This window comes from Macaca mulatta, chromosome 3 (genome assembly GCF_049350105.2).
Source record: "Macaca mulatta isolate MMU2019108-1 chromosome 3, T2T-MMU8v2.0, whole genome shotgun sequence".
Lineage (NCBI taxonomy): Eukaryota > Metazoa > Chordata > Mammalia > Primates > Cercopithecidae > Macaca > Macaca mulatta.
In genome coordinates this window covers 4,728,832-4,750,756 of record NC_133408.1, presented here as the reverse complement: position 1 = coordinate 4,750,756, position 21,925 = coordinate 4,728,832, and the positions used below count along the sequence as shown (strand labels likewise).

The following is a 21,925-nucleotide window of genomic DNA, read 5'->3' as shown; positions in this document are numbered from 1 at the left end:
AGAGACCGCTCCCTTCCTTAGAATGTCGCCTTGATGACAAGGACAGCGCTGTGAGCATTTACACCTTCCTATGAGGTATCTGGCATTGGGCCTGGTCAGGAAACAGGAAGACAGGCAGGTTCCATTTAGCCTGGGACCTGGACCTTGTAAAGCCGGCCACCCAGCCCAGTTTTACAGGCCAGGCGACAAAGGGAGCAACTCGTTGGACCGGGGCCTGCCTCCCCTCTGCAGACCCGCCGTGAGAACACCGTGTTCTGAATTGAGACGTGCCTTGAACTCACTTTGTCCCAGTAATTGCCCCCATAAAATAGACCTGGGCACTAAGAGGAAACTTCCCATATTGAGAAACCCAGGCCTGCCTGCTTTTTATAGCTGGTGCTGAGGACAAGAGAACCACAAGCCCTGGCCAGTCTGCTGAGAGACCACTGAGGGACAGACGGGTTGTGGGCCTGGAGCAGCCCCAGAGGGAAGGAGCATTTGAAAGTGGACAGGTAGAGCCCAGGCCCAGAGAGCCCCAGGACTGCTGCCAGGAAGGCCAGCACGTCCCTCCAGGTAACGGGCAGCTCCTCGGTCGCGGCCTCCGCCCCCCAGCACGTGGGATTCGGGCCGCAATGGCCTATGCGTCTTTTCCTCTTGTCCGTGTTCCATCTGTCTTTCTTCTTTGGTTTGTAGAGAGAGAAGAATTAATCCAGAGCGTGCTGGCGCAGGTCGCAGAGCAGTTCTCAAGGTACAGAGTCTTCTAAACTTACAACCAGCCAGAGATGCGCGCATCTTTCTCTAAGAGCGAGGGCAGGCCCCGGGCTCTGAGGCTGGCCTTGGCCGGCAAGCGCGGCTGTCTCACCTGCCTGGAGGAGCTGCCCGCACGGCGGAAGCCTTCTGTGGCTTCTGTAACTAAGCCAGCTTGGATGGGGCCCAGGAAACACTTGCCTTAGACCAAAGACCGTGTTGAGTGGGCGCATTAGAATGTGAGCTCGTGTGGTCGAGAATGTTCTCCATCCGCTCTTCTGGGATCAGAGAACAATCTATAAGAATTGGCTCCATTGGGATATAAGCTTCCTCGCTTAGTTAGGGGACTTCCTTTTCATTGGAGTCATCCCAGCAATCCTGACCTGGATACCCTATTTTCCATTTCTCAGACTGACTTCTCTGTGGTTTTTTCTGCGGTATCTTACTGCCCAGGTTAATCAAAATGGTGAAAAGGGCAGACGGCTAGGATTTTTTAAAAACCTTCGAATTGGCTGGGCGCAGTGGCTCACGTCTGTAATCCCAGCACTTTGGGAGGCGGAGGCGGGCAGATCACCTGAGGTCTGGAGTTTGAGAACAGCCTGACCAACATGGAGAAGCCGCCGTCTCTATGAAAAATACAAAATTAGCCAGGCTTGATGGCATATGCCTGTAATGCCAGCTACCCGGGAGGCTGAGGCAGGAGAATCACTTGAACCCGGGAGGTGGAGGTTGCGGTGAGCCGAAATCACACCACTGCACTCCAGCCTGGGCAACAGAGTGAAACTCTGTCTCAGACAAAAAAAAAAAAAAAAAAACAACCCTTCAAATTCTTTTTTTTTTTTTTTTTTTTTTTTTTGAGATGGAGTCTCGCTCTGTCACCCAAACTGGAGTGCAGTGGCCAGATCTCGGCTCACTGCAAGCTCCGCCTCCCGGGTACACACCATTCTCCTGCCTCAGCCTCCCGAGTAGCTGGGACTATAGGCGCCCGCCACCTCGCCTGGCTAGTTTTTTGTATTTTTTTTCCGTAGAGACGGGGTTTCACTGGGTTAGCCAGGATGGTCTCGATCTCCTGACCTTGTGATCCGCCCATCTCGGCCTCCCAAAGTGCTGGGATTACAGGCTTGAGCCACCGCGCCCGGCCCCTTCAAATTCTTTAACTGACTAGGTTGGAGCTTCCAGAGAGCACAACAGGTCCTCCGAAGGTGTCTGTGCCCATCGGGGGAGGGTGCGGGGACTGGACCCTCTTAACCACATAAGCAGAGAGAGGGCCACGAGTTCTCCCCAGAGAATCTGGGTCCTCTGCTCAGGCCTGAGGAAGTAAATATGCCCACTAGCTCGGAAAATACACCTCATGATAATTTGGTGATTCTTTCCTCCCCATGGGACATGATGATTTCTGAAAAGCAAGTCCTGGCATGTTGGCACCCAGCCCCTCGCCAGCCTACCTAGAGGCCTTGCCCATGCCCATAGCGGGAACTCAGTAGATGTTTGCTTAACGTGTTTTGACTCTGAGAATTTTAAGGGTCATATTTCCTCCCTCTTTTCTTTTTCGTTCCTAGAGCATTCAAAATCAATGAACTGAAAGCTGAAGTTGCGAATCACTTGGCTGTGCTAGAGAAACGCGTGGAATGTGAGTGACGTTTCTGTTTCCTTTTTGCTTCTCTGTCCTTTAACCTCTATTCAAATTAACCACTTGGAACAGGGAGGAGTTCAGTGCTGAAGGTAAATACGAATGTCTTTTCTTTCTGAAATACTTGAAAATTACCTTTGATGTTAACAAAGGCTCGCACAGTGACTAACTAAGCATTTTATTTCTATTTTAAAAGAAGCACATCTCATGGTATAAAGCATTCTTTCAGCCCCAAAGAGTAAAAATGAACACACGAAGCCCCCCACACTTAGCCCCTCTGAGAACCTCTGCCCAGTGTCTTGTCTGTGTCTTTTTGTGTGTAAATGAAGACATTCTCTGCACACTGATCTGCACCCTGTGGGTCACCATTTTTTGGAATCTGTCTATTAAGTTGTTACCTCTTGGTTTCTGATACAGTCTGGATGTGCGTCCCCTCCACGTCTCACGCTGAAATGTCATTGGCAATGTTGGAGGTGGGGTTGGTGGGAGATGTTTGGGTCAGCAGGGCAGATGCCTCCTGAACGGCTTGATGCTCTCCTTGAGATTGTGAGCTCTCGCAAGATCTGGTTGTTTAAAAGCACGTGGCAGCTCTCTACCCTCCCACTTCCCTGTCGCCTTCCACCATGATTGGAGGCTTCTCAAGGCCTCCCCAAGAGCCAAGCAGATGCCAGCACCAGACTTCCTGTAAAGCCAACAGAACTGGGAGCCAATCAAAGCTCTTTTCCTTATAAATTGCCCAGCCTCGGGTATCTCTTTATAGCAACAGAAGAACAGCCTACTACAGCCTCCAGTCACCACCAAAGGAAAGCAGAAAAATGACTAGTGAGCCGAGGAGTATCAATTCAAGTCCTGATTCAATGATCAAAAAGCTCAAATTCTGGGAAGAAAACAACTTCAAGTCACCCATCCTTTTTGTCCTCATCCGTAATACCAAGGTCAATGCTTAAATTCCACAGGCCTCACAATTCTATGTTCAACTCACAGCTTGACAAGTGAACTCTTTGTCAATGACAAGGCAAAGGTTAATGATTAACATGCACCACGTTTACCAACTTAGGAACTAAATAAACAGAATCCAGACAGGAGGCCATTAAGGGTTACAGCATCACCAAAAAAAAATATCTGGCTGATTGACTGAATGTCGTCGTCGCTTTTCTTTCTTTTTTTTTTTTGAGACAGAGTCTTGCTCTGTTGCCCATGTTGGAGTGCAGTGGCGCAATCTTGGCTCAATATGCAACCTCCACTTCCTGGGTTCAAGTGATTCTCCTGAAACATGATTTACATAGTCAGATTTATACTTTTCAAAGTGTGTGGACATTTCTAAAAATGTATGTGGTCACTGGATCTTCAAGACGGTTTCATTTTCCCCGTTGTCAATGAGGAAGCCACAGAGAGGTTAGGTAACCTCAAGTTCACTCAGCAAATTAGAAAAATAAATAAAGCTGAGACTGGCACCCAGGGTCCTGGCCAGGCTACTCTCACTGCCTGCTACCTGCCCTTCTGGGACGGGTCACCTCCCTGCACACCTGGCTGAAGAGCACCAGGCACTCCATGAGGATTCCTTGGTAACTCAGGTTAGAAAGCTGAAGCTGCAAGCAACAGAAACTGATCGTGGCTGCTTTCAACAGAAAAGCAGTTTTTCCCTGAAGGATTTTGGGAAGCTCCCTGGATCCCCAGGAGGGCTTGGGAACAGGGCTTGGAGGTTGTGCAGCAGCAGCAATTCCCCAAATCCCGTGCAGAGCTGATGCTGTGCGGATGCCTCTGCTGCCGTCTCAGAGCCCCGGATGCAGCACCAGCTCCCCTGTACTCCTCGCTCTGGACCTAGGCCCCCCGGAGGCTCCACAACCACTTATGCAGATATCAGGCACTTCTCCATGTCGCTGGCTACAGGTTCAAAATCTAGACACAGCCAGACCATGCACCCACGGTCTAGCTGCAAGGCAGGCCCCATAAAGGGAGGCTGTGAGTGCCCTGAGGCTGCCGCACAAAGCACCACAGACTGGGAGGCTTAAGCAACAAAAACTGACTCTCCCGCAGCTCTGCAGGCCAGAAGTCAGAAATCAAGGCATGAGCAGGGCTGGCTCCTTCTGGAGGCTCTGAGGGGCCCTGGTTCTGTGCCTCTCTCTTAGACTCTTGCGGCTCCCAGCAATCCTTGCCGTTACTGAGCTTGGAACGCTGCATCACTCTAACCTCCGCCTGTGTCTTCACGTGGTGACGTTCTCCCAGGATGGCTCCACGTCACCAGTCTCTCTCTGCTAGGTCTTATAAAGATGCCTCTCTTTGAATTTAGGGCCCAACCTAAATCCAGGATGGGCTCATCTCCAGATCCCTAATGGATTATATCTGCCAACGACCTTGTTCTCAATAAGGTCCCATTCACAAGTTCCAGGGAGTAGGCTGTGAACAGATCTTTCTGGCGGACACAATTCAACCCACCACGGCGAGTGTTTGCATTTCCATAATTCTGCACTGGGAGGCTGGCTCAGCTCTCCACCAAGCCCCGTGTCACAGGGAATTCTCCAAACATGGGTAGGGGTTTGAGCCAAACGCAAAAAAGGCTTGCTGCGGAGTCACCACCCACCTTTACAGATGCAAAAAGTCACGCAATCACTACAGGGGGAGCGTGCAGATGCCCGCGGACAGCAGGTGCCTCCCACCTCTCCTCCTCTCTCCAGCGCCTGGGCTTTTCCTCAGCCTCCCCCATCTCCTACGCCCCACCCGGAAGCCAGTGCCAGCTCCTTCCATGCTCTTCCCAGAAAGTGCAAACAGGCAAGTCGAAGAGGCCATGCCGTAACTCTCAAAACTCTTACAGAGAATTATGTCTCCCACAACAAGATGAATAGTAACCCTGTGTGTCTTTGGATAACTGACCCTGGAAAATAACCATCAAGCCAAAAGAAAAGTGTTCCTGTTTTACCTCCAAGTGGCAGGTGAGTTGAAGACCTCTGAAGGACGTGGCCCATAGGACCTTCCCCTCTAGCCTGTTCTAGCTGCGGAATTCTCCAAAATGCTCACTTCTCAGAGGGAAGGTATCTTCCCATAAGGCCCTCAGTGAATGCACATAGATGGCCTGGCAGAGGACACCACTCTTGACCCACCGAGCTCAGGCTCACGGCACAGACCAGAATTACTGGTGCTTCTGCGGGTAAAACCGGTTGTTACCAGTTGTACTTATTTCTAGCACCAGAGACCTAGGACTGCAGAAATGGGATTGGGGGAGCTCCCCTTTCTAAGGAGTAGGGAAGGAGGAGCAGTCTAGGAGTTGTGGAGGGTAAGGGAGGGGACCTCTCCTCAGTCCTCCTGGCTGCCCTCCTCCCGCCTCATGCAGCTCATACCCCCACTCCAAGAGGCAGCCGTGTCCAGACAGGCTGTCCTCCTCCTGAACTCCACCTGGCTTCGGGCTCATCCTCCCCGGACACTTCTGGCTGATGGCTCCCCACTCTCCAGCGGGTGTGCTTTAGCGGGAGGTGGCCGGGATGCTGCAGCTGTGCTGAGCCCCAGGGAGTCTGAGTTCCAGAGACACCGCAAGGGCAGCAGAGCCTTAACCCAAAGATGCGAAAGCCCAGACATTTCAGGAGGCTTGGAGGACAGAGAGGGAAAATCCTTTTGAGGAGAGGGCCGGGAGCTGAACGTCTCATGTGGCAGGCCACTGGGGAAGTGTGTGCCCAGCTTCTCAGAAGGTCAGTCCCAGCCCTGCACGGCTGCCAGAAGCTAGCCAGATGGGGAGGGCGGCCAGGAGCGTGGTCCGACACCCAGTGCACAGGGCCTGGGCCAGAGGCAGATGCTGCCATCTACATATGCACATGCACGTGTAAACACACACAGAGGTGTCCGTGCACTCACAGATACACACGTGAAATCACACAGGCATGTCAGGATGTCACATATACATGCACACATGCACACGTGTAAGCACCCAGGCACGTGCAGATACATTCATACCTGTGATCACATACACACACAGCTGCTTCTGCTGTACATGAGCTGCTGTGAGCTGTTTCGTTTTGTTGTTGTTGTGGTTGTTTGAGACAGAGTTTCGCTCTTTGGCCCAGGCTAAAGTGACGCAATCTTGGCTCACTGCAGCCTCCGCCCCCGAAAGACAGGACACTTCTGTCTCAGCCTCCCAAGTAGCTGGGATTATAGGCGCCCGCCACCATGTCCGGCTAATTTTTGTATTTTTAGTAGAGATGGGGTTTCGCCATGTTGGCCAGGCTGGTCTCGAACTCCTGACCCCAGGTGATCGACACGCCTCGGCCCCCAAAGTGCTGGGATTACAAGCGTGAGCCACTGTGCCCTCCAAGCTGTTTTCTGCTTCTTCAGTTAAAAGACTCATCCGCTAGAACTGGCCACCTTAAAGCCGTGTTACATTGTGGTGGACTTGACTTAAATGGAATTTCCTGCTTCTTCTCAAATGTATAATTCCTCTGAATTGAATATAAATTTCTTCATTTCTCTTCACTGACTTTCAAAGCTCTTCTTCCTTTTGATATAAAAAGTTTAGCCTCGTTCGAGCGATCTGAGATTTCCCTTACGTTACAGATTATTTCGTAAACAGAACACCCAGGCGCTTCCCCTCACGTCCTGGCTGGAGGTGAAACATTAAAGAGAGATTTTAAAGCAGGGCCCTTTACTCCCTTCCTTCCTGGTTTGCGGCCAGGGCACAGGGCAGCTCTGCTCCATCCACCCTTTGTCCCCGTGCTCTGGGTTTGGACCAAAACCTAAACACAGCGTGGGCCGTGGCAGGAGCTGACTGCCTGGGGCAAAGTTTAACACAGGCCATCCAAACAGCCCAGAGCCTAGATGCTAGAACCAAGCCTTGCTTTCCTCCGTCACTCAGGAAGTGTGTGCTACGCGGGCTCTTTAGTGAGGCTCTTGGAGGAAGTGTTGAAACACAGCTCTATTCATACATGTCTTTAAACAACTTTCACTAGCTCTGTAGCCAAAGGACTGGGCCTGCCAGGTTCCCGGCCAGAGTACAGTGAGGTTGGGGAAGGAGCACAGCACAGAGCCTCCTGAGCCTGGGCTCGCCTCTCCCGGACCCCCAGCTCGGCTCTCCCCCACCCCTGGCTGGGCTCTCCCCTGTCCCCGGCTTGGCTCTCCGGCTCTCCCCCACCCCCAGCTCGGCTCTCCCCCGTCCCGGCTCGGCTCTCCCCGACCCCCGGCTCGGCTCTCCCCCATCCCCGGCTCGGCTCTCCCCGACCCCCGGCTGGGCTCTCCCCCATCCCCGTCTCGGCTCTCCCTGACCCCCGGCTTGGCTCTCCCCACCCGCCAGGCCGCTTTCCCCAAAGCCAGCGTCTCTCAGAAAGTCGTCCTTAAAGCTTTCCCTGCAGGTGGCCTGTGACTTGCAGAAGCTCACAAAAATCTCTTTTAAAGCCCCCTTTTTTTTGTTGTTTTGTTCTATTTTGAGACAGAGTCTCACTCTGTTGCCCCGGCTGGAGTGCAGAGGTGTGATCTCGGCTCCACCTCCCGGGTTCAAGTGATTCTCCTGCCTCAGCCCCCAGAGTAGCTGGGATTACAGGCAGCCTGTGACCACGCCTGGCTAATTTTTGTATTTTCAGTAGAGACGGGGTTTCCAGATAGATAGATAGACGAATGGATAGATAGATAGATCGATAATAGATAAATGAATGGATGGATGGATACATAGTGAGTACGTATGTAGATAGGTAGTAGAAAGAGAGAGAGAGAAAAACAGGATGAATATTTAGAAGGCCTGGGAGTGGGCAGAAGGCCTGGAAGGACACACATTAATACAAATAATATTAACTGAGTTGTTTTCTGGGCCCGTAGGATCCTAGATAAATTTTAAAATATTCTTCTTTGAAGTGCTATTTCCTATACTTCCTACAGTGATCGTAGGATTTTTTATATTCAGGAAAATGACATTTAAGACATAGTCAATGGACCATGGACCTTGGACAGAGGGCGCAGCTGCCCTGTTTGCAGTCTACACTGCATGCTCAACCCTTCCCCAGACCTACTCACTTTCGGAATGTGCTGCCTTCCGCGTGTGAACCACACTGAGCGCCTTCCTGCCACTGATGTTGAATTGTCCATTTGCTCACGTCAGTGTCCAACCCACAGGGCACGGGTGGGATCCTGCAGTCTAGACAAAACCAAGGAGCACCCGTGGAGGCCACGCTGGGCTTCCCAATCCACATGCCGACCCGAAATGTGTTCTTGGCGCCTTTTCTCAGAAGACAGCCTGTGGCGTTCTTCAGCTTCCTGGAGGGGCCCACGATGCTGGAGAAAACGGAGACCCGGCTCCGAAGGAGAAGGTGGACTCTTAGTGGTTGGACAAAAGACCTTAGTCCGGACCTCAGGTACCTTGTGTTTGCCCAGCGGCCGCTCATCTGGACTTGGCCATCAGGACAGCGACCACACTGGCTCCTGCCACATGCACTTCCAGATCCCTGTCCTCTAGCCGTTGAGTAGAAGAGGGGCGGAGAAGGTTTCTGTGGCACAGAAGCACATCAGCAGGACCAGATCCTCCAGATTCCTCATCCTTCTGGCAGAGAGAAGCAGTGTCCCGGGAAGCCATACGCTTCTTGACCCCTGACCCCGGAAATGCCTCGAACCCCCCCAGGAGGCCGATTCCAGCCAGGCTGCCCGGGGCCCCTGCACTGGGAGAATTCCTTTCCGGAGCTGCACGACTTCCGGTGGGAAGGAGTCGTTAGAAACTAGCCAAAGGCTCCTAGTTGCTTGGTTTTTCCTTTAGAAAACATTCGCTTTTTATTTTTAGCAGTTATTCAGAGCCAAACTTCATGAAAAAGGGAATAGAGTGGCATCATGGGAGTATCCTTCTGCATAAAAATTAAGGTGTGATTACAAAGTAACAAAGCTAATCTTTTTTATTTCTTATGAACCAACTCTAATTGAAAAGCCGTGCGAAGCTGCTTGCTTCATGGCAGCGTTTCTGGGGTAAACGTGCAGTCAGCCAAGGGTGAATATCTTGAAGTTTAACACTCGCTGGGAGGCATAAGCTCCAGTTTGTTTTTGGTTGAAAAATAGTATCCTAACTGTTGAGGCACACCTTTGCAGTAGGACTCTGTAACAGCCCACGGGGTTCACCCTGCCCGCTGCCTAAACAGCTGATTCATCCAGACAGGGGAACTGCAATGGAGAAAGAGTCATTCACTCAGAGCCGGCTGTGCAGGAGACCAGAGTTTTATCATTCCTCAAATCAGTCTCCCCGAGCACTGGGGGCAGAGTTTTTAAGGATAACTTGGTGGGTTGGGGGAAGCCAGTGAGCCAGGAATGCTGATTGATTGGTCAGGGATGAAATCATAGGGAGTTGAAGCTGTCTTTTTTTTTTTTTTTTTTTGAGACGGAGTCTCGCTCTGTCACCCAGGCTGGAGGGCGGTGGCGCGATCTCACGCACTGCAACCTCCGCCTCCCGGGTTCAAGCGATTCTCCTACCTCAGCCTCTGGAGTAGCTGGGACTACAGGCACTGGTGCACCACGCCCAGCTAATTTTTTGGATTTTTAGTAGAGACAGGGTGTCTCTATATTGGCCAGGCTTGTCTCAAACTCCTGACCTCATGATCTGCCCACCTCAGCCTCCCAAAGTGCTGGGATTACAGGTGTGAGCCTGGGCGGAAGCTGGGCAGAAGCTGTCTGGTACTGAGTCAGTTCCTGAGTGGGGCCACAAGACCTGACGAGCCAGTTTATCAATCTGGGTGGTGCCAGCTGATCCATCAACTGCAGGGTCTGCAAAATATCTCAAGCGCTGATCCTAGGAGCAATTTAGGGAGGGTCAGAATCTTGTAGCCTCCAGCTGCATGACTCTTAAACCATAATTTCTAATCCTATGGCTAATGTTAGTCTCGTCCCCAGGCAAGAAGAAGGTCTGCTTTGGGAAAGGGCTGTTATAGTCTTTGTCTAAACTATAAACTGCAAAGGAAGTTTCTCCCAAAGTTAGTTTGAGGAATGAACAAAGACAGCTTGGAGGTTAGGAGCAAGATGGAGTCGGTTAAGTTAGCTCTCTTTCACTGTCTCAGTCATCATTTGGCCAAGGCGGTTTCAACTCCAGGAATGTGATCAAGCCCAGGTTCTGCTGATCCTCAACTTTGCCTGTTCATTTCTCCTCTGTTTTAAATCAACAGTTTCTCCTGGTGATGCTGCGCTGGAAGATCGTTACAATGAAAAGCTTTTCCCATAATGAGATCTTAATCCTTGCTGAAAACGCTTTGCCGTTCGCTGCATTTTAATGCTCTGGCACCACATGTCCCCTCTTTTCTTTTTGGGATAAAAGATGCCTTTGTCCCATGTCCTCAGCTGGTGCTTAGGGGTATGGAGCAAAAAGTGGGTGCCAGAGTTGAGATTCCAGGAGTGGAAAGTGGGGAGGGGCTTCTGCCCTCTGGAAACTGCCCAGATGGAGGCGGTGGTGCAGCGGTGGCCACGGCACATGCCGGCGAGGTTGGAGTCAGTTGGGGCTGAGCTAAGTGGGGCAGTGTGGGCACACCCGGAGTATTGGCAGCCGGGGTAGGAGTGAGACCTCTGCACTGAGCTATTTTCCTCCCTGGGAGCCACAGGGAGCCCTTAGTTACCAGCCTTGAGAGATCCTCCGCATTCGTCTGTGGTAACCCCCTTGCTGTCTCTCTCTCTGTCACCAGTGGAAGGACTGAAAGTGGTGGAGATTGAGAAATGCAAGAGTGACATTAAGAAGATGAGGGAGGAGCTGGCGGCCAGAAGCAGCAGGTAGGGTCTGTGCTGGGGCCACGGGCGGCCGGGCCTGGCGAGGGCTCCCCATTCCAGTTAGGCTGGGCCTGTGGGCTTTGTTTCTCTAAAAGAAAGGCTGGTGCAGTTCGGTACAGTTCAGGCTTGGGAGAGTGCAGTCTGGAGGCAGCCACCCTGCTCGCCACCTGCTTGTCAGTGGCGTGACTTTCTTCTAACACAAGAGCACGTATGCGCCAGGTGTGGTGGCTCACGCCTGTAATCCCAGCACTTTGGGAGGCCGAGGTGGGAGGATCACCTGAGGTCAGGAGTTCAATACTGGCTTGGCCAACATGGTGAAACCCCATCTCTACTAAAAATACAAAAAGTAGCCAGGTATGGTGGCACATGCCTGTAACCCCAACTACTTGGGAAGCTGAGGCAGGAGAATCGCTTGAACCCAGGAGGTGGAGGTTGCAGTGAGCCGAGACCAGGCCGCTGCACTGCACCCTGGGCTCGACAGAGCAAGACTCTGTCTCAAAAAAAATAAAAAAAAGAGCACATACGGGAGATGGGGGCTGGGAAGACAACGTCACAGAAGAGGAGTCCTCCTGCAGATCCAAGCCTTAGGAGCAATGTATCCAGCTTGGAATAAGTTGATATCTACTTTTAAAGACAGAACAACAAGAAGAAAAAGGCATTAGGGGAGGAGCCTCCTGGTGCCCCCAGGGAGCCGGTTCCCTGCGTGATATTCCCACTGGGTTGCATTCCAGCGAGGGCTCCAGCACTGGGGACACAGAAGTCATTCTCCTGGGAACAGGCGTCCTTCACAGGCACTGCGGGAGGCCCAGTGAGCGGTGACTCGTGGGGAAAATGCCCCAGCTTCCACGATGCTGCCTCCAAAGTCAGTTTTATGGACAGCAGGACTTTACTGGAGCCAGGGTCAGGACACGTGTGGATGAATCACATCCAAACTGGGGATGGAAATGCACGTAGTAGCAAAGAGACGGCGGTGACGATGAGCAGAGCGCACCCATTGAGCGCTTACTGTGTGCAGGCGCTGTGCTGAGTGAGGGGCACACAGGACCCGCTCACACCTCCGGGCTTTACCTCCATGCCCGCTGGTGCCAGCCCAGAGACCACAGGCATATGATGTGGCTCATGGTTCCCCAGAGTGCCACTGCCCGGCCTCAGCGGGATTTCATGGGGTCTGATGAACTGAGAAGCAGCCCTGTGCCATTGCACCGAATTGTCCCAGGGCCCCCTGCATGCTGACGATCATTCCCTGATTCTAAAACTGAGGGCAGTCTGCTTAGTGAGGGAGTGTGGCAGGTGGGAGGGTCTCAGAGGCACAAGGTGAGGGGAAAGCTGGCGGGCCTGGCCTGGTCCCCTCCAAGCCCCAGGGGCCTGGCCTCGGGGTGGGCACAGGGAGGAAGGCCAAGCGGAAGGAAGCACGCCTTGTCTGAGCCACATGAGAGCCTGTCCTACAGGGATGCCACGTGTCTGTCCCATGCACTCGTGGGCTCATTTGGAGTTAGGGATGTCTCAGCCCAGTTGACTTCGGGGAAGTCAGGGCCATAGTCTGTGACCATGGAAAATTGTGAGTGAACAATCCATCTTCGTCATTCCTGTGGTAGGAGGCTCTTTAAGGGATGAGAGACAGAGTCCCTCCTTTGTGAGCTGAGGAAGAGCTCCCAAATTACACACGGGCGGCCACACAGCCGGGGCCCCAAGGCTGGGACCGGGCTTGGCAGCCTCAAACATGCAGCACCTTTACCTGTGCGCCCTTGGCCGTGGGCTCTACGTGGCTTAGTTCAGTGGCTGTCCCCTGTGCCCTGGGTGCCATGGCTGCTTTGGCAGAAGGCTGGTGCTGCCTGGCAGGGTTCCCCTCTGCCCAGAGCCAGGTGGGGATGGGCTGCCTCAAGCAGGGGCTGCGGGTGTCGCAGGACCAGCCTCTCCAGCCCCACCAGCAGCACGAGGGGAAGAGGGACGAAAACTGAGTTCTAGTCTTCAGCCGAAAACCAGACTCCCCGAACAGTGGCCTCTGGGCTCCATATGGGTTCGGGAACTCCACCGCCCCGAGGGGTGTGTCTGGAGCCAGGCCATGCCTCCCAGAGCTCCCCCAGCTCCTCACCCACAACTGTGTGTCCCTGAGCACTTTCTGGAGGTATTTGTAGAATGCAGCCTCTTATCCCTTAAACAACTGCATTTGCTGCCCTCCCACAGCCGCAGGAGTAAGTAGGGAGGCAGCCTCCAGCCTCACAGGTCTTGCCCCTGCTGTGCCTGACGGGCACCTGCTCTGTAGAAAGCAAGGCGAGTGCTCGGATCACACGCCGCTCCTGGCGTGGTTTCTGGTGTGCACTGGTCCTGCAGGTTAGGTTGCAGGGGGGGAATTATTTTTATCGAAGTCGTAGTCATTTCCTGGGGCTGCGTAACGAATTATCATAAACTGGGCAGTTTAAAACAATAGAAATGTATTGCCACATAGTTCTGGAGGCCACAAGTCCAAAATCAAGGTGGCAGCAGGCCCTGCCACCTCTGACGGTCCCAGGGGAGGGTCCTTCCTGGTCTCCCTTGGCCTCCGGTGGCTGCCGGTGGCTCCTTGGCTTGGGGATCTCTGCCTGCTTCTTCACCTGGTGCTCCCATCTGTTCTCTCCAAATTCCCCCTTTTTGTAAGGACACCCATCCTATTGGAGTAGGGGTCACCCCCCTCCAGGATGACATCACCTTAACTACATCTGCAACAGCCATGACCCCAAATGAGGTCACCCTCACAGGCAGCAGGGTTAGGACTTCAACATACGACTTTTGGAGGGAGATGTACTTCAGCCCGTAACACCCCACGTGGGAGGATAACACCGATTTCAGAGCACACAGAGGAAGCCACCAGGAACTCCAGTGAGACATCAGCCCCCAGGTGCCCGTCAGGCATGCCGGGCTGCGGGGAGCACTTGGGCCCATCTGAGTAACAGAGGTGCATCCGCACTTCCCCCGGGAGTACATTTTTAGAACCCACAGCGCCATTAACCAAAGAGAAGGAGACTTCCTGGCGTCCCGTCAGCTTCTGGAGGCGATGTTCTCAGCTGACAGCTCTGGCAGCCTCCCCTGTAGGTGAGAGACAGGTAAATGGGATTCTTGCATCCAAAACGGAACAGGGTAAAAATTCTCAAGCGTCGTCGACACACTGAGAAAAACACAAATTCAGCCTCCTGGGTTCTGGTCTAATCCCCAGCCGCATCACGTGCCCCAGGCCCTCGTCGCAGAGCCGGCAGCCCCCACACACAAATGTTTCTCTATGTAGAAGGGAACTCAGAATAGAGACACTGAGCTGTGTGCGTTGTCTCTTTCGTCTTTGTCAACAGCAGAGGTACATCTTACTTATGAGAGCCTGCAGCAGTGTGGGGCCCCTGGGACCAGTCTTGTTAAGCTGGGACTTCCCTGGATGGCTGGGGAGAGGAGCTGCAAAAAGCAGGGGTGGGGGTGGGGGGGCCTTCCCGAGATGGCAGCCCAGCCGGAGGCCAGCGTTCTTGCCTCTGGGAAGAGAATAAAGACCCCAGACAGGGTGGAGGTAGCTCAGCGCCGTTCCACACAAATGGCCAGTGTGAGCCTGAAACGTGGAGCTACATTCAGCCCACACAGCACACCGCAGTGGGACCGCGGAGCCAGGGGTCTGGATCCGCCAGAAGCTGCCCCTTGAGAATAGCAGTGGCATCAGGGTCCAGCACACAGCAGCCGGGAGCAGGCGGCTGTCCCCTGACTTTCCCGAGTTAGGTTTCTCCTGCTTTTCCCTCAAAGAGGACAGAGGTCCAACTGCCAGCTCACATTTAGGGCAGGGGCAGGTCTACCCCAGGGCCACGGCCACTCTGGCCCCCAGCACTGTGCCAGGCAGAGAGCAGAGCATGGAATGTGGGGTTCACCCAGAGCTGGGGAGCCTGCAGGAGCCTGGGGTAGCAACTGAGGGCTCAGCATTCATCCCAAAAAAATGGCCTTGCCCTCTGGCCTAAGCCCCGGGGAAGGGGGATGGAGACCCCACGAAATGAAAGCGAAAATAAGCTCCAAATAGGATGAAAAGAAAGAGCTCCATGCCAGCTGCTCTGTTTGCTGAAGACGCTGGTTCCCATGGCAACGGGGCGCAGAGAGAGGGGCTGCCTGGCCAGGCAGGGTCAGCGGGCCCCAGCAGACCCTCCTCTGCTCCCAGCTCTGGGATCTGCAAGAAAACAGCAGGATTCCAGCAGTCAAACGGTCTTGCTTGGTGAAAATTTCCATAACCCTCCTGGGGAATGCAGGAGACTTACAGAGACAACACATGTGCGAGTGTTTACACAAAAGAGGTTAAAAGCAGCAAAGAAATCATCATCGTGCCATCAATTTTTTTAACTACACAGAAAACGTTCGTGACTGCTCAGAAATGTGTAAATGGAATTTCTCGGTTACTGGATGACAATGGAAATCATTTGATTGGTGCATTTTGTTGGTTGGTTTTGCTAATACTTTGCTGAATCTGTTAGCATTCCCCCTTTCACATCAAACTGTGGCAGCAACTCTGATGGGTTTTGCAAGCATGAAGCAGAGGGAAGGGCTACCAAATGGATCTCTGTTGGAGCGGTGGTTATCACGGGGAAGAGACGGCAGCATGCCGAGAAAATAACACTGAAGGCCCTTTTTCCAGAAAGGAAATAGATTGAGTATTCTAGTTTTGAAAATAGCACAGGCTCATTGGAAAACCTCCAAACTATACTGATGGGAGTTGAAGGGTGGGCACCGATCATGACAGCAGCCGGCAGTGTCCCCCCAGTTTAAACCTGGACACGAGGCCTTCCAGATGTTTTTTCTGTGTGTAGATACCTTGTTTTGAAAAACAACAAAAACATGCTGTTTTGTAGTCTTTTTTTTTTACTAGTGACATTGTGAGCAATAACTAGATTAAATTTTAACCGGTGTACAACTCATAGATTTTCCTGGAAGGCCACAATCAAGCACTCTTTTTAAACCTCCCGAATGTGCTCTTTCTTCCCCGTAGCTTGGCATTTTTCGGCATTCGCTTTCAGTACATACTGTGCATAGCTTTCTTATTTTCCCTTCTCATGTAAAGTTCCCTCACTTGGCATGATATCCGTGATTATCCTCTCAATGGCATAATAGTCCATCACGTGGATGCACTGTGGTGGTTTAAACCACTTCCCATTTTGGGACATTCAGGTGGCTTCTAGTAGGTCTTGTGTTTTTGTTACAACAGATCACGCCACAATGAATATCTGTGTGCGTAGAGCTGTTTGTTCCTGTTTAATTCTTGGCTTAAGATAAATTCCCCAGGATAGATACGTGGGCTGAAAGGATACGGATTTCTAGATGGCTCTCACTATGCAGTATTAAATGGATCTCCCAGAAGATGGGGCTTTATTTACAAATCGCAGGAGCTTCTGCTGCATTCAGCTCCCTGAGTACCCCCCAGCCTGGTGAATGTCACACAAGCCAGGCGTGACCCCCACCCACCATCACCCAAGTACACAGGGAGCCTGTTCACTTCCAAGCAAATGCACAGCCACAGGGGGTCCCCAGATCCGCCCAGCCCCCTGGTGCATTCTGCTGCAGAGGCCCAAGAGCGGCCAGACCTCCCGGGGCAGCTGCTCCTCATTCAGCCTCTGGGGACCACCCTGAAGCCAGCACACTGCCCAACCAGGAGGCGGCTTTCCTCCGAAATACGCCTGGCTCCCTTTGCCCTGCTCCTATGCGGGATACCTCGATACCCAGTGCTAAACAAAACCAGAGTCAGACAGAAAACTCATCTGCTAACGTTACATGCAGCAGGGAGAGTTGGAAACATTCTAAAAGTCCATCACTGGGGGTTGGATTGCTAACGTGTGCTACGGCCACACCCTGGAGAAACTTGGAAAATGAAGCGAAGCTGTGTGGAGCAACTTGGGATGAGTTCATGATATGTTCGATGACAAAGCAGGTTGCAGCAGAGTGCATTTGGTGCAATTCCATCTTTGTTTAAAAGTACAAAGGGGCTGGGCGCAGTGACTCATGCCTGTCATCCCAACACTTTGGGAGGCCAAGGCAGGAGGATCACTTGAAGTCAGGAGTTCAAGACCAGCCTGGCCAACATGGTGAAACCCCATCTCTACTAAAAAGACAAAAATTAGTTGGGTGTGGCACCATGCACCTGTAATCCCAGCTACTCAGGAGGCTGAGGCACGAGAATCGCTTGAACTCGGGAGGCAGAGGTTGCAGTGAGCCAAGATTGCACCACTGCACTCCAGCCTGGGCGACAGAGTGAGACTCTGTCTCAAAAAAAAAAAAAAAAAAAAAAAAAAAGTGCAAAGGGGTGGGGTGCAGTGACTCACGCCTGTCATCCCAACACTTTGGGAGGCTGAGGCAGAAGGATCGTTTGAACCCAGGAGTTCGAGACCAGCCTGGGTAACATAGCAAGACCCCATCTCTACAAAAAATAAAAATTAAAATATTGTTAAAAGGTATAAGCGGCCACCCATGTGTGTCCACACTTCAAAACATTCTGGAAAGATACACCAAACTATTAGAAGTGATTTCCAGAGTATGGGATTTAGGGAAATAAGTGGGTAAAGTGAGGACTTTGGTTTTTTTTTTTTTTTTTAACTTCTGTGTTGTTTAGATTTTTGAGAATAAGAATGTTTTCATTTTGAAAACATTAGAAAAAGGTTTTTTAGAAGCTTATCTAAGACAGAAGATAGCCCTCAACATCTGACTTCTTTTTTTTTTTTTTTTTTTTGAGATGGAGTTTTGCTCTTGTTGCCCAAACTGGCCAGGCTGGCGTGCACTGGCGCAATCTCCGCTCACTGCAACCTCCACCTCCTGGGTTCAGGCGATTCTCCTGCCTCAGCCTCCCGAGTAGCGGGATTACAGGTGCACACCACCACGCCCAGCTAATTTTTGTGTGTTTTTTTTTAATATAGAGACGGGGTTTCACCATGTTGGCCAGGATGGTCTCGATCTCTTGACCTCGTGATCCTCCCGCCTCGGTCTCCCAAAGTGCTGGGATTACAGGCGTGAGCCACTGCGCCCGGCCCCAACATCTGACTTTCTATGTGTTTTCCAAGAGCCCAATGTGAGGTCAGAGGTCAGGCAGGTCCTTGGGGATTTTGCTTCGAATGAGTTGCTGCCGCCCTGACTCCTCTCCCATAGCAAATAAGACCACACGGGGCTTGGGGATTTCGGTCTGTCCCTTGCTTTTGCTCTGCCGAGGGCTTCACCAGACTGAAACAGCAGGACCACAGCTCATCTCTGCTTCTTCTCTCTAGGACCAGCTGCCCCTGTAAGTACAGTTTTTTGGATAACCACAAGAAGTTGACTCCTCGACGCGATGTTCCCACTTACCCCAAGGTAAGACGAGATTCCGGCCCAGAAGAGGCTGTGGCTGTGTCCCCAGCCCCACGCCCAGCCCTGTGGCCCTGCAGCCAGACCCTGCTGTGTGCTCATTCTCATCAACAGCCGCTCCCAGCCCTGGACGCTGCGGGTTACTCTAAGGCAAAGTATTTTTCCTCTTTGACATTTGTTTAGCAAAAGTGATCCCAGACCATACCTTCCCCTGCAAGGAGATAATAGCTCTGTGCTGCCGTCTGCCCTGAAGCTGACCTCGGTAAATGGTTTTCACAGTCAAACGTTACTTTAAAGAACTTTAATGTGTAACTACATTTTAAAAATCCACTACATTGGCCCTCCTCTCTGAGCAATTCTTAGTTGTCCTGGCAGTTTTGCTCTTTTGCACAAAAGTGTTCTTAGTTCTAAGAGAAGCTGTAACCTTGGCGAAGTAGCAATGGCGTTTTTGAAATAATGACAAAAGGAGGGTCTCAAGACGCTGGTCAACCGCTCAAAGCCTTCAGCTGGGAAGCAGGCAAAATCCCGGCCCACCTCATTTTTTGTTTATTTTTTATTTATTTATTTTTTTTGAGAAGGAGTTTCACTGTTGTCGCCCAGGCTGGAGTGCAGTGGCACAATCTCAGCTCACTGCAAAATCAGCCTCCTGAGTTCAAGCAGTTCTCCTGCCTCAGCCTCCCAAGTAGCTGGGATTACGGGCGCCCGTCACCACACCCAGTTAATTTTTTTGTTTTTTTTTTTTAGTAGAGACAGGGTTTCACCATGTTGGCCAGGCTGGGCTTGAACTTGTGACCTGAGGTGATCCACCCACCTCGGCCTCCCAAAGTGCTGAGCCACTGCACCCGGCCCGGCCCACCTGATTTGTAATGTGCTGTTGTGCTAAGATTCAGGGGGCACAGGTTCCGCAGACAGCAGCGGCCTGGGCTGCTCACTGGTGGGTTCTGCTGCTGCCTGCGGTTCAGGCAATGGCAGAGGCTTCCACAGCCTCCATGTGGGCCACTGGAGTCCATTAGTCAGTGGTTCTATCCATGCAGGTCCAAACGGTGCCCTGGATATTGTCAGGTTCGGGGGGATTTTTTGGGTTTTTGGTTTTGTTTTTTTGAGACTGAGTCTCACTCTGTCACCCAGGCTGGAGTGCAATGGCACGATCTCAGCTCACCGCAACCTCTGCCTCTCGGGTTCAAGCGATTCTCCTGCCTCAGCCTCCTGAGTAGCTGGGATTACAGGCACCCACCACTGTGCCCGGCTAATTATTGTACTTTTAGTAGAGACAGGGTTTCACCACGTTGGCCAGGTTGGTCTTGAACTCCTGACCTCAGGTGATCCACCCACCCCGGCCTCCCAAAGTGCTGGGATTACAGGCGTGAGCCACTGTGCCCAGCCTTATCTGAGGTTTTTGAATGGAGACGAGTGCCTTTTTCCATTGGAAAATATGCCCCACGCTTCTCAGGATCCTGTCCCAGGGAGCCGTGAAGCACAGCCTAGATCCAAAGTAAAAGGTGGCAGCACTCCAGATCCGTCCCCTTATAAAAAACCAAAAGCAAATATCCAGTAAGAGCTGGGAGAAGACAGTGTGTAATACCAAAGCGTGTTCTTGTCTTCTGTATAAAACCACAGCCTTCTGTCCTTGCGACAGCTTAACCTAAAGCCTGATGTCCTCAGAAGCAACCCCGGGCACCGCCCCGTCAGCAGGCCTGCTCTTCTAGCTCTCAGCAGAAACCAGGGATGGGTTCCCGATGGGAGCATCTCAGAGTAACTTCTTAGCTGGCGTTTGAATTTATGCCAAGTGAATTTTACCCCCACACTTCACTTTATTGCCCTTTTTAATTATTTTTGAGATGGAGTCTCGCTCTGTTGCCCAGACTGGAGTGCAGTGGCACCATCTCGGCTCACTGCAACCTCCGCCTCCCGGGTTCAAGCAATTCTTCCGCCTCAGCCTCCCAAGTAGCTGGGATTACAGGCACCCGCCATCATGCCTGGCTATTTTTGTATTTTTGTAGAGACAGGACAGGATTCCCCCATGTTAGCCAGGTTGGTCTTGAACTCCCGACCTCAGGTGATTGGCCCACCTAGGCTTCCCAAAGCACTGGGATTACAAGCATGAGCCACCATGCCCAGCTATTGTCTGTTCTATCGTCAGGCTTGTTGAGGTCTGATTTACATGCAGTAAAGTTCTTTAGGTTTGGAGTACAGTGAATTTTGACAAACTTGTTTAGTCCTGTGACCTCCACCACAAGCGAGATATGGAACATTTCTGTCACCCCAAAACCTCCCCCCGCCCCTCTCGCCCTGCCTCTGGCATCCACTGATGGGATTTCCAGCCATAGTGTTGGCCCTTTCCAAAAGGATGTGGCCTGTGAGTCTGACGCAGGTGCCTTAGAAAGAGAACGGGAGAAGCCAGGTGCGATGGCTCACGCCTGTAATCCCAACACTTTGGGAGGCCGAGGCTGGTGGATCACCTGAGGTCAGGAGTTCGAGACCAGCCTGGCCAGTATCGTGAAAACCCTGTCTCTACTAAAATTACAAAAATTATCTGGGCGTGGTGGCAGGTGCCTGTAATCCCAGCTGCTTGGGAGGCTGAGGCATGAGAATCACTTGAACCTGGGAGGCAGAGGTTGCCGTGAGCCGATATTACTCCACTGCACTCCAACCTGGGCAACACAGCGAGACTCCATCTCAAAAAAAAAGAAAGAAAGAGAACGGGAGAATAAGAAACATCCCAGCATGCACATTGCCGTCACAGTCCCCCAGCACCTGGTTAACACACAACTCCTGTCCTTTCTAGTACCTGCTCTCTCCAGAGACCGTCGAGGCCCTGCGGAAGCCGACCTTTGATGTCTGGCTTTGGGAGCCCAACGAGGTAAGTGCGGGGCTTGCGGGCACCACGTCCCGTGGGGAGGCAGCTCAGGGTCGTGGACCCCAGTGGGACCACCCCCGTCGTTCTTCCTCTTTCATGTTTTCTCCTCTTTTTAAAGACTGGGAAAAAAAAAAAAAAAAAAAAAAAAAAAACCCTTGTTTTGCTGGGTTTTAGTTGAAACTAATGCTTGATAGCAGGGCCCAGGAGACCTCAGAGCAAGGGGATTCTGTGCGTGTGGAGACAGCTGTCAGGGGCAGGGACCCTCCACCCAGAGCTCCTGACGGCGCCGGGCTCCCGGGGTCATCTGCTCACCCGGCAGACCCTCATGCGCGCGGGTGGCAGCCCAGTGCTGCAGAACGCCCATGCCAGGAGCAGATCTCTCCTCAAGGAAGGCGCCGCGGTCAGAGTGCTCTGCTCTGAGAGCAGTGTCTGCAAAGGCAAGGCACAGGCAGCCGGCTGTCCCGGATAAGTGGACATGTGGGATTCCGGGCACTGTGTCACCTTCTGCAGCAAGGCTTGAGGCCAGGAATTCCAGACCAGCCTGAGTGATATGGTTTGGCTGTGTCCCCACCCAAATGTCACCTGAATTGTCATAGTCCCCACGTGTCAAGGGCACGGCCAGGTGGAGGTCTCGAATCGTGGGGGCAGTTTTCCCCGTACTGTTCTCGTGATAGTAAGTCTCACGAGATCTGATGGTTTTA

At 52.3% G+C, this 21,925-nt stretch overlaps 1 protein-coding gene and 1 long non-coding RNA gene across 24 annotated transcripts in view; one reads left to right on the top strand and one right to left on the bottom strand.

Moving 5' to 3' along the window:
• The window catches only part of LOC144339604 (uncharacterized), a 76,428-nt gene extending 67,558 nt beyond the window's left edge, over positions 1–8,870 (bottom strand). For both annotated transcript variants that reach the window (XR_013414846.1, XR_013414845.1), the window contains exon 1: positions 8,342–8,870. This is a non-coding gene — a long non-coding RNA (uncharacterized LOC144339604). The remainder of the gene's footprint in view (positions 1–8,341) is intronic.
• Positions 1–21,925, top strand: part of PDE9A (phosphodiesterase 9A) — a 119,158-nt gene that overhangs the window by 75,006 nt on the left and 22,227 nt on the right. For 7 of the 22 annotated variants that reach the window (XM_077994357.1, XM_077994349.1, XM_077994356.1 and 4 more), the window contains 5 exon segments: positions 673–727; positions 2,286–2,356; positions 10,972–11,056; positions 18,292–18,373; positions 21,153–21,227. In XM_077994357.1, the coding sequence (XP_077850483.1) occupies positions 11,025–11,056; positions 18,292–18,373; positions 21,153–21,227 (189 nt within the window). In that variant the 5' untranslated portion in view covers positions 673–727; positions 2,286–2,356; positions 10,972–11,024. 22 annotated transcript variants of the gene reach the window in all.